The 14643-nt window shown below is 36.1% G+C and overlaps 1 protein-coding gene across 1 annotated transcript in view; it reads right to left on the bottom strand.

Annotated features, from left to right (window-relative positions):
* Positions 1–370: 370 nt before the first annotated feature.
* Positions 371–14643, bottom strand: part of BUB1B (BUB1 mitotic checkpoint serine/threonine kinase B) — a 27812-nt gene continuing 13539 nt past the window's right edge. Inside the window, 10 exon segments of the mRNA XM_015819740.2 lie at positions 371–762; positions 765–907; positions 7050–7156; positions 7378–7549; positions 9399–9541; positions 9789–9950; positions 10898–11010; positions 12686–12829; positions 13561–13715; positions 14309–14583. Of these exon segments, the coding sequence (XP_015675226.1) occupies positions 713–762; positions 765–907; positions 7050–7156; positions 7378–7549; positions 9399–9541; positions 9789–9950; positions 10898–11010; positions 12686–12829; positions 13561–13715; positions 14309–14583 (1464 nt within the window). The 3' untranslated portion in view covers positions 371–712.

Below are 14643 nucleotides of genomic sequence, written 5' to 3'. Positions count from 1 at the left end.
TAATATTTGAGGAAGAGATCCATGGCAATCAATGATCTAATACTGCTACTGACATAAATGTTACTGTCCAAAGTAGAATTTTCTTCATGATCCAAATAGCAGCCTAGGCGGCAGAAGAGGGGGCAGTACTAATGCAGAGGCAAAGGAATAATTTCGCCTCCTCCCTTCCACTAAAAGTAGAGAAATGCCAATTATGTAACTAACATCACATCAAAGAGTTGGCATTTTGCCTCTCCCAGGATTTTTTTGATACATAGCTTACGAACATGTTCAGATAAACCTAGCAATCCAAATAGATGCAAAAAACTAGAAAGAATGTCAAAAATTTTCATTCATCCAATAATTCTAGAAATTTTCATAGTGGCAACAAAACAGTTTTACTGAACAGTGATTACACAGAAAGAGTACAAACAAACAAGTGATTTACAACAGTTTAAGGATGAAAAAGTTAAGATATTACAAAGCAATCAATTCAGGACATTTATAGAGAAGCTAGCATAGAATACTACCAATAGATAGCAACTGTACAGGCATCTGTGCAATATAAGGCATCAGCTAATCTTCATTTGACAACCTATGAGAAAATAATTGTGAAAAATATTCTTATTGTTTACATATCTAACGGGAACAAGATCAAGCATAAGCTTTCATTTGTCTTAGGTGGTACAAAGGGGAAGAGAAAGGTAGGGAGATATTAAGAGGGGCACTTTCTCTATGTCAGAATCATGTCTCCAACATCAAGGAAGTCTTCCAGCTTAGTATGAAATCACAAAGGTGTCCGGGGAAAGAACCATCAAATGAACTGCTCAGCTCTTCTCTGAGATCTTGCAGAAGAGGCACAGTAGATTTCCCATTTGGATTCAGAATTTTGTCAAAGAATGTATTCCACAAATCACCAACAGTGAACCTAAACAAGAAGAAAAAAGTGCTTTTTTGAGAGTATTCTGCACACTGCCACTTCCAGATTCTTATATAAATTAGCACTTTCTCAGTTGTCCTTGAATGTAGCCATAAAGTTCTCACTTAGATGTAGATGCTTTATTATTAATTTCATAAACCACATTATGTAGTAGACATATGTAGTAGTTAAATATGATGAAATATACAGAAACTTTGAAAGTACTGAAATTATTTGTGGATATTATGCCTTCTACTCATTATGAAAAAAAATTAAAAGCTGGCACAAGAAGTAATTTATTTCTAAGCATGAACTGAATTGGATCCAGAGCATAAAATTATGAGTTAATATTAATTGCTATGCACATGTAGGATTTCATGATTTCGAAAAAGGTTGTTAATTTCAAAAGTGAAATACAAAATTTCAAATATGACATAAACACATCTCAATTCAGAAACAGGGTAAAAGATCTGCAGAGATCTCATAACAAATAGTCTAATTGTCTAAAACCACAATACTGTAACTAGACTTTTTAAAAAATCTACTTTTGCCGTTTATTTCATTTTTACATCATTTCACTGCATTTGTTTATTCAAAGGGCAGGTTTTGATACAATAAACAGCTCCAAGAATGAACACTTGATGCAGTGCACCTTCCTAAAATGAACCATTTTTTCGTAAAATGAAGATTGTGTACTGTATTTTGTTTCTACTGACTAGTTTTGGAAAAGGGGAGGGGGTGAGTAATAATGCAAAATCACAATTATGCACACATTGAACATTGCCACAAAAATATCATCTTGCATGTATGTGCCTGCTGAAAGAAAGAGCAACTCTCTTTCTATTTGGTCAGCATGGAGATACAAGTCATATTTTTTTTTATTAGTTTTCAGTTATTTTCTGCAAACAGGCTGCTAATAGGGAATTGAATCCCTTACTTTGTAATAATATACAGAATACAGAGATCAGGTGAATTAGAGGAAGGATAAAAAAACCTATTTCTTTCTCACCAAGCTGTTCTTTGCTTCCCAAAATTCTTGATTTAAACTATCAAATAGACCTGGATGACTGAGAATCTCCATAGATATCAAATGGATTGTTAACCTCAGGAGGCAGAAGGACAAATTATAAACAGCAAAACTATTTCTCAATTTAAATGGAGTTGGGATTTGAATTTCCCCACCACCAGGTCAAAAAACCCTCTTCATCTGAAGGGCCAGAATAATTCACGTTGAAACAAAAAGCATGGTAATTGAAACTGTAAACCCACATGTAATGTAATGTAATGCAAATAAGTTTATTTAGGGAACTAATGTGCTTAGGCAGAAAAGAGAGCATTATTGGGAACACTTTAAATTTATCTAACTGAAAACCTTCCATCTGTGCAATATAAGCATCAATTTAGGGACAGGAATAAGGAGTTCCTGCACTATTCATGCAAATATTTCAGTAGATATTCTGAACAGTCTGATCACCACAAGCATACTGCTTAGATCTGCTTGAAAACTCTTCATATGAATTTCATTATCCAGTTCAATGAAGCTGTTGATGCACATTCATCTATTTAAAGCACACCCCTAAAAGGAAACGCTATAAAAAGGCAACCTTATTTTTTTAAAAAAATACCAACAGATTATCTATATTAAAACTGGGTAGCTTAATTTATCAAATATGAGTTATCATGATGACTTATAGCTCTAAGAAAGAAACCTGTAGGAAATAAGAATTTATACATTCCCTTGATTGTATAAATGATAAAAATAAGTACTCTAAAATAAAGTTAAAGGCAAATAAGTATATAAATGGACAATTTAACACTGCAGGTCAGAAAGAGTTCAGTAGGATAGCTCTTGGTACATCTCATGGTGGCTTAAATCATCCAAGAAAAGGCTAATACAGACACTCCAAATTTTATGCGATTATTCTGAATCCCAACATGTGATAAAAAGGTGAGTAGAATTCAGGCCAATTGCAATGATTCAATCAATCAATATATACCTTGTCTGTACTCCGGAGAACTGATGATAAAATACTTAACATTATTCTGTGAAACGTGTTAGGTAACAGCAAATTCTTCAAAACTAATCTGGCCAGCTTTACAATTAAACTTAAAATTTAAAGTTTATTTAATTAAAATAATTAGAGTTTAATTAAATTTAAACTTAGATTCTGCCTGCTAAAATCCAATGATTTCCATTACCACGAGTTCTCCTATTTACCCACCATGAACCTCAAGATCAAATCTGTTTCTAATGCACTTTTCTAAACCATCTGAACTGTTTTTCTTGCACTCCATCTCCCTCATCCAATTGTTATGTTCAGGTCTGTCTCCAGAGATCAAGTCTCCTGTAAAAGGTACATATTCATACTCATCATCCTCAAGGTTAAGAGCCTCAGCAGGACGTTTGTAAGTGGGAAAAGAGATTGCCTCAAATTACAATTGTCACAGACATCATTAAACAATAGCCCAAATATTACAGGTAGCCCTACTTCCCATATACACAAACTGCTATATGTTTCTAAAAATGTAGATCTAGTTAGTTTGTAAAATATTTATCTTAGTATTTTTCTCCTCTATCCTCTTTTATCAAATTAACAGTATGTTTGTGAAAGTTTTTAAAAAATTTCAGTTAAAAAAAAACCATTTTCTCTCAGTTATAAATAAAATTATACTAAATGTCAACAGAAATATGTTACACATATGTTGGTAAGTAAGCTCTCTAAAAATGAATCAATTGTTCTTCTACATTCTCACACATTGAGTTACCTATTAACTAGCCATAAGCTTTCATCTCAGATTTTCATCTCATTAAACTACCCAAGCTATTAACTAGCTCTAAGTTTCTTGAATGTCTTAGGCATTCATTATTCCCCAGTTAAAGCCATACTGTATGGATAAAGTGACCGATTAGCTATAAGAGGGGTGGGGGGAATTCTGCTGAATTGGTAAGGGATCTGGCTCAAGCAGTGCATAGAAAGGAAGATAATATAATTTAAGAAAAGCAGTTGGAAATACAGTAGAAAAAGACTACTGTAGGACAGTAGCCACTAATCTACAGCTAAACTTGGAAACAGCACCAAATATTAATTACTTATATTAACAAAGATCAAGTTAACTAAGAATAAACAAGTAATACTCTCTATATTGTAAAATGCTGAATTCTGATTTTATATCTTTTAATGCATGTGCTCAAGAAAGAAGTGATATAGCAAATTTAATTTCAAGCCTTCAAGCCAGGGAGCATTCTTTATCATTTATCTTGCCAGTCATTCCATGAGCTCCATGATTGTATGGGGGACATGAACTTAAGTTTCAAATTTAACACATTAACCAGTATACTATACTGGCTAAACAGTAGATTACATTGATTTTGAACAGAGGTAAGAAGCAGTCTGCATCAATTTACTCAGCCCTTAAGCAACTGAGGTTATACCACCTTACTGGTCTGGGCAGCACTACTACTTGAGGTGGGGTTATCCCAGGTATGTCTTATCCTAAACTTCTCAACGCTGGAAAAACCTGTTCCATAGCCCCCATATAGAACATGGGGTCTCACTTCAAGAAGGGATTTTTAGAGGCTACTTAAATAGTATTTTTACTCCATCGTTTGTCCAAACAGCTCAAAACAGTGTACAAAAGGCTTTTCTCTTAGCCTCAACTACTGCTATCCAAAAGAAACTAAGCTGACGATGCAAATACATGAGTTCATGAAAGCCACCTGAAGTCTGTGCAGTTAATCAGGAATCTATGCTATCCACCTGAGAACTACAATATCTTGGAAGAATCTGTAAGCAACAGTGCAAAGCAAAGAGTCACACATACCACTTCTAGCTAACCTGGCCCCTCTTGAAGGACAAAGGTGTATACTTCAAGGACCTCATTAAGTTCTCCATATATTTCAGTGTGGTTAAGCATATAGTGACTAATGACATTGATGTCTCCAGTTCCCCCCCCCCCCAAGTGTATCACCTGGGCATGCTACTCAAAGCCTATGGAGAAACTTTATCTCTGCTTTAGAGTACTTGAAACAGTTTCTGGAATAAGCTATAGGGCTGTGAAAGCATCTGTTTATTTTGACCTCAAAAGGCAGACACTGATTTTTCAAAGACTACTTTGCTTTCAAATGGCTGACTGCCATATTCTCAGTATTAAAAATTATTATAAATGTTTCTGGTACAGATATTTAGCAACAAAATGTTTGTGTTTTCCAGGTACTAGATCATTCTTTGGCTAAATGCAAAGCATAGGAAGAAGTAAAAAACCACAATATTGTGACGGGTAGCCTCTAGTTTCTACTTCTTGAATGGGGAAGGTCCAATCCATCCACCCTTTTGGTTAAAGGGATTAACTGTTTCTGCCGTAGAAGGCAGTTGTAGTTAATCCTGTTAGTCAGCGACTGGATTCATATGTTATGCTAAGACATAATGTGGTTCGCTTGGTTTTGGCTTGGCATGTGAGTATAACCACTATGCTTACTCAACAAACCATGGCTAAAACAAATAACAATTTTGTGCATTCAAGAATGTGTTGCAATTAAGAAACATGCTATCTCCATTGGTATTCTTTTATCTTTAAGAAGACCTCAGCAGCACTTTGAAGTGACAGCTATGCATCTGTCACTGCCATCAGTTTATTCAAGATACCTTTAAAAAAATAGTCTGTCAAAGTTCAACAGATATAAATGAACAGAGTCAAGGAAAAAGTGTATTTACTATTTGATTAACAAAGAGGCCCATTTATTTTTGATATTCTGTCCGTAAATATATTAGGGTTAAATTATAGACTCAGCAGGATATAACTGAGCACACAAAGTGTCCCTGAGCATTTTTTTCACATTGCAATTCTACATTAACGTTGACACCAAGTTTAATATTTCTATTAAAAACATGAAATAACTTTTATTTTCTCACTTCATTGTTTAAAAGACATTTAAATTATTTGACATCTTAGCGGTATTTGTTTAATCAAAATTCTGGGCCACCCAACTCCAAACTACTGTTGGCAACTTTACAAAGTGAAAAAAATCAATTCTATAAAAACAAAAAAATATATAAAACAAAACCCATCCAAGGTAGTAAACCATTCTTCCACATCTTCTCTACCTTAAGTAGCTCAAAGCCAGGTTTTTAAAGAAAGTTTGAACACAGGCAAGATGGTCACTACACTATACAGAAGAGGCCTACTAGGAATCTTAGCTGGTATGATCCAGGAGACCTTTTTTGCCAATGGCCCCTGCCCTTCCGAACATTTTGCCACAGGAGGTGAGATTCGCCCCCTCTCATTTCTCTTCAGAAAAAACCTCAAAACTTGGCTATGCTGATCGAGTTGGACTCCTGAAGGAGATGCTGTTGGCTTGAGGTGATTGGTGAGAAGGAACCACCATCTCTCCGCTCCAAAGACAGGGATTTTAGTTTGTTTGAATTTTTTGTATTTTAATCTTTTTTATATTTATAATTGTAGGGATATCTGCATGCACTATCACATTGTAAGACACTCAGAGTCACCCCAGACCACAAGATGGGTGGCAAATAAATTTAATAATAATGTAATACAGTAGGTGCCTTGGGTACAATCCCAAAACATCTGGAGCACCATTTGAGTACTGTTGGCATAGACCAAATCACCATCAGTCAATTGCAAAAGGCAGCTTTACTCAGAACAGCTTACATCCTGTGACGATACCTTTAACACTATCAAATATCAATATCTGCCTTTCCCAGGTCTTTAGGAAAGACTTGATTGGTGGACAAAAATGCCAAATCCAGTCTAAATATCTGGCTGACTGTGACAAACCATGACATGCTTAATCAATGGGACCCAAAGCAAGCTGGGTCTCTCAAACAACCCCATGCAAATCACACGGTAATCACACAAAGTGTCCAAGTTGCCTATTTGTTATGTTGATATTAAGATAAAAAATAGTATTAAACTGCAGTTTAGTACAGCAACACCCTGAAACACAAAATGTAAATTTGGGTCCCATATACTTAAGTCCCAGGACCACACTTGGTTGTCACAATTACTTAACTGATTAACATGTTATTCTGATTTAAATATTTATGTCATTTCTCTCAATTAATAGTATTTCTGTCATGGTGAATCTAGAATGAGAAACAAAAGGCAAAGAGTTTTTGAAATGCTAAATACTTACTGAGATAAATCTCTACTAGTTTTCCATCTGTCTTCTTCCCAATGAACTTGCAGGTATTCCCCAAACAAAATCAAATGGGCAGTGTTTGCAATGCCAAGCATGTCCACCTGAAATGATTAAAGGATTTCTATGTTAATAATAATTATCTGTAATTTCATAATCTTGAATCATTCGAATCATATAATAAAAAAGTAATGTTTAGAAGCAGCTTGCTCCAGAAATATTACATCAACTTCAACCGTATTTTTTTTTCTGGGATTTTCTAGTAAGACATCCAAAAATTTTAAATATTTTTAAATAAGAGTTACCAAGAAAAATGGGCTTTTACCTGATGTACTGGGGTGTTTTTATTAAAGATCTGCTGTCCAATCTGGGTGTGAGTTATTGGGAAGCTTTTCAATGAATTCACAGTTGGCTCTCGTTGTAAATCTAGGCTGTGAGAGAAATCCACTATCTTCAGAATTTTGTTAGTCTTCTCCATGGCAAATGGATTGTAAATCCTGAAGGAGAGCAGATGTGCAGTTTAATTGAATGGTACAGTATTTGCACACATCTGTCTTACTGCTTCCCTCTAGCGTTTGCAATAAGAATTTGCTTCATTTTTAATGGTGTATTGATGTAAAGGAAAAACAAGGTTTTCCCTTCAATTAATCAATTATCTGTGGATTGTGTGCGCACACACACGTGTGTAGAGGTATTTTGTATTTGATGAAAATACTGCCATAGGACATATCATTGAAAAGACGTCTATGGGTAGCAGGTGAGGATAATAAAAGCAAGTGGTTGGAAGAAGGATGGATTTGTATGTATGCATGTGAAACCGTACTGGTTACTCCGAGGCAAAAAAAGGCAATCACATCAGCCCTGTTCTTTTCTTGTTGCCTTTAAAAGATGGAGAATGAGTGTCTACAATGGAGACTTCCTCTATACATAAAACCCAACTATGTGACCAAGGTTGCCTGAAATCAAATCCTTAATTAGCAAAGAATATTTATAGTTAAGAATTATTCCACTGAAGATTTCATCTTCTGCAAATGGAAGGTAAAGAGGAGACTAAGGCTACCATACTTATCTGGAATAAAGTGCCACTGAACTCCATAGGGCATTGCAGAATAATTTATCTTTGCTGCCGTTAGATGTTCACCGTGTTTATGTGCATGAAAGGGTAGTTTAAACAGAAAATGTTTGTATATGTATTTCTATGGAGATCCTCAGTCATCCAGGTCATAGTTATCCCAAAGGAGGCAACTGGACTTTCTTGTTTTTCTTTGAAGACGTTTCGCTTCTCATCCAAGAAGCTTCTTCAGCTCCGACTGGATGGTGGTGAATGGAAGGATTTATACTCCTTGCAGACAAGCTGGTCATAGGAATATAAATCCTTCCATTCCCCACCATCCAGTCAGAGCTGAAGAAGCTTCTTGGATGAGAAGCGAAACATCTTCAAAGAAAAACAAGAAAGTCCAGTTGCCTCCTGAAAAAGCACCTTTGGGATTTTGTATATGTATATACAGATAAATACATTTTTCACATGGACGCTTTATTTTACAGTTCATTTTCCTCAGTCAATACTAATTTATGAAAACTATCCGATTTTTTTTTCCTGTAAACAATAATCAAGCAAATCATGGTTTACCACAGAGTTCTGCAAACTTTCTGGGTTGGTGGCCTGGAGGGAAAGGGAGGAGCAGGGAAATGTGCGCCCACATGCATGGCAAGGGTGCTAGAGCCTCTGCACATGCGCAAGTGGGCCATGCGCAAGCAGGCCTGTGCATGGTGGGGGCGCTAGTGCCCGCACGCATGTGCAAGCGGGCCATGTGCACCTGCGGCACTCGCACAGCGGTGCTAGCATGAGTAGGGGGGTTAGGACCAGCCATTCCCGGGACCCAGTGGCCAACAGGCTGCAGCCCGGTACCAGGCCCCAGTCCTTAGATTGGAGACCCCTGGTTTACACAATGTTTAAAATAAGTTCATTTCCTAATACAAGTTTTTTCCGCTGTACAACTGATATGTGACACCCAGTTCTCCATAAACTAGACTATTAATGATTACACCTATATGTTTGTGATCAATAACACTGAAGGCCAGAGATGGCTCCAAATGGATTGGTGAACTTCTCATAAATCCTAGGTACAAGTTAGGATAGAATACAATTAAATTTGAATTTACTGACCCAAGTGTCTAGATTGTCCTTATTCAATACCAATTTAGAATTAATTATTATAATGCTCTTATTTTTTCCTTAGTGACATACATTGCTCAAAATCAAGCTTGCATCTACTTGGAATATTATTTTGAAAAGTGCCAGTCTAAAAGCACAAAGCTTGAGGTCAATAAAGAAAGACAGCCAACCTGTCTCCCAAGAACAACGTTTCTGGATTCAGATTCCCATGGATTATTTCTGCTTTATGCAATTTTTCCACCACTTCTAGGAGGTTCTCAATGATCAGCAATATCACTTCTTGAGGGATAGCTTTATCATGCTGGATCATATCCTGGGAGGGGGGAGGAATAAAGATTAGGCATAAGAAAACATTCCACCACCCTGATCCCAACTCAGTTAATTAAATCTTGGAAATATCATGCCTACATTTAAAGCTTGCTTTTCTTAGTCATATCCCTTTTTTTATTTTGCATCATCTACTTCAGTTCCAATTCTTCATATAGCTGTTTTACTTACACATGAAGGCAAGTATAAACAAATTGTTCAACTCCCACTCACTCAACAATGTACACACTGACCTGAACAGTGAGAGAGCATATTGTCTCATGGAGAGTCACACAGCCATTGTGATATAAGAAACAAGTGCAGTATTGACTAAAGTTCTGGTCAAATTCAGCACCTAGGCGCTCTTGAAGTAGCAATAATATGTAGAAGTCCCATGGCACAGGCTCAGAATGTACCTGCATAAAGAATATTTACAACTATGACTTCCTAATATTCAGACCTCAACAGCTATACTTCTCCAAATTTAAGTGATTATTTTGTTATCTGATAATGTACAAACTATAGTTAATGTACGCAGCCTAGAGTTACTTGCTTGTGAGACAGACGGTTGTATAAGTTAGATAGACAAGTAAATAAATTGTGTGTTTATGTAGCAGATAAAGTTGAGCCAATATGGCAGATCTCATTACAGCAATTGAAATACCATGCTCACATTGCAGTTTCACCATAGAAAGGTATTCTATTATGACCACTGTGCTTCACTGCCTGTAGAAAATCTGAAAACATTGCCTAATTCCACCCAGGTAATAGAGATGGGATGAGCAATTAAAATTGGATTAGAGTGGCCCACATCATGCAGGGAAACTACAGAGACTGAATTAAAATGAATTGGTTATATCTAATAGTATCAATCTGCTAGCAAAACATCATTTGCAACTATATGTCTTTCCAAATAAGCGAAATAAAGCTCCCTAGAAAAAATCTGGGACACAGTTCAGGCAGACAGAACAAATGGAAGTTTCATTCTGACCTGAACTCTTATGCTTCAGAATTAAAATACAATTTTATTTCACCTTACTTTTCATTGAATGATTTTTTTTTAAAAAAAATATAACATTACTGTTCGGCTTAAGGCAGTAGTAAAAGTTAAATCCTTTGTTGCCTTTCTACTTTTTATGGTGATAATCTTTTTGTATTTTTAACTGTTGTTTGAAAGGAATACATTTTTGTTTTTAATTAGAAAACAATCTTAGGGGCTTTGGTAACTTGTCATTTTAGAACAGAAGCAAGAGAACTGCACTGAAAATTAAAGGGATAGATGAAAGGGCTTCATAAGTGGTCAGTGAATATATGGGAGTTTGAAAGAGTTAATTAAAGGATGATCAGAATAAAATAATTATACCTTTATTAAAAATGCTGCTGAATCCTTATTTGTAATGTCAGCTGATACAGCAGAGAATATCTTGTTTTGCTTACTGATCAAATACTCATGAGTAACATGGTAAGTAGCATTTCCTGTTGAAACAGAATTGTTTTCAAAACAAATCATTACTAGAACACTTCATGTTTCTAATACCCTTACACATCTAGAAATAATATTTGGGCATATGAATATTTAATTCTAAAAAACCCTACATCTCTACACATCTCTAGAGTTTCTTTGTTAACCTGGAATTATTGGGAGGATAGTACAATGGATCACATGTGGAGGGTTGCATAACCAACATCACTACTTGCATATTTATTTGTACTGTGCAATGCTTCATAAATGCTTTGACAGAGGTACTTCAAACCTCACATGAGCACCGCACTTGCCTGCTATTAATTAAAGCAACAGGCTTTTTTCAGACTTCTGCATGAGCACAAAGTTGTCCCTGCTTTGAAAGCTGCATTAAAGAGGCAGCTTCTTACAGCGGCATTTTTTTTCCTCAAGCTCATGAGGCAGTTTGAAAAAAGCTGGAATCCTTTAAAGCAGGGGTGTCAAACTGCCAGCCCAAAGGCCAAACGCGTCACGTGGAAGCCGTGCCCACCCCATTGCCGGCAATGGCAAAATCGTCCCTATACGTTGCGCGACGTCACGAGTTTGACATGTCTGCTTTAAAGAATAGTAGGAAAGCACTGTGTTTGCCCAAGATTAGAAACACCTCTCCTAAATTATTTTCAACCTTATATGGACACTGTTGCCTGCTGTACATTTAACCCTTTGATAGGATAAATGTTTTAAATATGACAAGACGAATAGCTGAATTCTTTAGGTAACTTTCTGTGGTTCCCTGTATCACTGGAATTTAAGGCATCATCAATTAGAGTCAGGTAAACTATTCAGTGTTCACAAAATACACTTCATCAAGTTTGTTAAAGATCAGCATCTGCATGGTAACATGGTAAATTAAAAATGAGATAAAATAAAGTACAAAAAAACCCTAATAACAATTCTAGCCTTAAGTAACAGATTAGATCTGTTCTACACTTTAATCCAAGGTCCAACTACTTATCTGAAATTGAAAACAATAAGAACAGATCATTTTTCAACCTTGCCTGAAGTAATTAACCCCTAATCAAATCCTCTTCCCACCCCAAACTTGATAAAATCCCTTCTTTTTCTCTATTGGCTCTTAGGGCCTACTCTGGGCATATAAAACTAGTCTGTAATTTAAAGGACAGGTACTCCCCACCCAGGGTAAATTTGGTAATTTAGTAATCAAGTTAAACATCACAATAATACTGAATGCTGATAGTGTTTTTTCCATCCACATAGAATAGCTAATGAATTCAAGCAAATTGAACTAGAAGAAAAAAATTATATACTGGCTTAACTGAGTTCCCAATGTTTTATATATCACAATGCAGAAATGGCAAATTTTTCTACCTTAGAGGCAGTCTTTTGCCTTTCTGTATTGCTTATGACATCACTAGAGCAGAAGAGACTGGGTTTTTTTTCTCCTTTAGAAACCCAACATGAAAAAAGAAAAACCGACCTAGTGCAACCAGACTTAAAAAGGGAGCATCTTAGCAAGATTCAAGTCTTCCATTTTAACAAAAGATTAAACAATTTCACTTCATACATTCTAAGGGGATCGCGATCGCAAATGGGATGTGGGGTTACATGCTGCTCATGGCTTTTCCACTCTCCTTCTAGAATTTATTATTAAAACAGATTATACCATAAAAAGACTATAACTATAATCACCCAAATTAACTTCTTTTCCCAATTCTATCCAAGGCATAATCTGATCCTCCTGTTTAAAGCCAAAAGCCTCGGTCAAGATATCTGGAAGAGGTTGGAAGAACTGTTTGCGTCGTTCAGCATGCTGCAAACCTTCAGAAGAGTCATCTAAAAAAGAAAAAAGAAAACCCAAACCATATATCTGTCAGATAACAATTCCATACTGCATAGCAATTTTCCTCTATAAATACACAGCAATTGAATATTGCTGTTCAAATAAGTCCCCCCCCCCCCCGCAGGATGTGTTTTATATTACCAATGTGTATTTTCTTGCCTTATACTTGACAACATTGTCCAGCCTGACCTGGTATTGTTACCGTTAACAATATATAACACAGCTTTGCATGAACCAAGAATCCAGTTAACTTTGAGACAGTGTCCAAGCATCCCTCACCCCTTCAAAGACATGAAAGAATAAGTGGGGGTGCAGAACAGCAAAAGTCAAGTTGCTCTGCTGTAAAACTCAGGATTGAGTTTTGCTAACCTGTGTGGCTCACAGACCACTAATGCTAAGAAGCCTTGCAAATAGTCCCTCAAACAGTTCCTGGTATATTGCTAATAGAGTTTTCAATTATTAATTGAATCAATTGCCCTTATTAATGAATCACATGTAGCAACTGTTTTACAAAAAATGAAGACTGGAGACTGAGTGAACATCGGGAGATTACTGAGAGGTTGTACCACCTCTTCCAAGGCCAGTAGCATGATACCCTCCCTTAAAGAAATATTAACCAACTCCTTTTGCTGAATGGTTTGTAGAACACAGTTATAAATGTATATTTATTAGGCATATGCTTTAAGCCTGGAATAAGAAATTAAGTTGTCAGCTGCAGACTCACCAGAGGCATTTTCAACATCATTGGTGATTTCATCAGTAGTGTGAATCAATTCCAGTTTCTCGGGAATTTGTTCCAATTTAACAGTAGAGATTTGTGTTGGGGAACTTGAAGATGCTGAAGATCTGGTATCTTCTTGGCTTGCCTCCAAAATTGGACTACACATAATTGGAAAACAACTGTATCAGATTTACATCCTGCAAATTTATTCAAGCTGCCAACAACTCCAAAGGCCACATATTTAAACTGGTTATTTTTTTTTCTGAACCTCCTTGCAGTTAGAAGGTAAATGGTAGTAGAGCTGAATATCATTAATGTTCAGATGCCACTTTATTCCAGAGCTGCATATCACATTTCCCAGCAGTTTCACATACAGATATTAAAAAGCACGGGAGAAAAGTGTTTAATGCATTATTTTTTTAACATAATCTGTGAATTATTGTTAGTAGCAGCATTCAAATATAATTTTGTCTTGAAATTCTGCTCATGATGAGGCAAGGTGTAAGGTTCAAGTTTACACAGAATTTTATGTAACAGAAATTCCTGGATGCAGTGAGGATAATATATAATTCTCTTAATATTATCATGAGCAATTAGCATTTATTTCTAATTTTATAGCAGAATAATAGGCAAGCGATCTGGGAACCATCATGAAAATCTGTACATATAGCCACCATATACGCAACCAAGACAGTTGTGTGCGCAATCCTATATAAACATTCAAAAGCTGTTGACCTCCCAACTGAGTTACCTCAGTTTTTTCACATAGATGGATTCCTCATATTGTTCTTCACAAACAGCTGTTTGTTGATTCAGAGGTATAGTCTTAGATTCCAGACATTCTTGCTCTAGTTTGTCATCCAGCTGATTTCTCTGTTCTGTTATTCCATGGAAAGGTGTTGACACTAGATGGGCAGCCCTAACAAAATCACATGTGTCTTCAGGATTAGGACAAAGAGTTTTGTTCTTATATAAGCCTGTGACAATTGCATATTCACTCAAGGGTTCAATTCCTTGAAGTTCATCCTACAGAAAAATGCAAGAGATTACAGCATGACTATCTCAGAGAAGATAGATTCTGTGATT

This window comes from Protobothrops mucrosquamatus, unplaced genomic scaffold (genome assembly GCF_001527695.2).
Source record: "Protobothrops mucrosquamatus isolate PMUCROS unplaced genomic scaffold, P.Mucros_1.0 scaffold972, whole genome shotgun sequence".
NCBI classification, from domain to species: domain Eukaryota; kingdom Metazoa; phylum Chordata; class Lepidosauria; order Squamata; family Viperidae; genus Protobothrops; species Protobothrops mucrosquamatus.
This window is presented reverse-complemented; position numbering and strand designations above follow the sequence as displayed.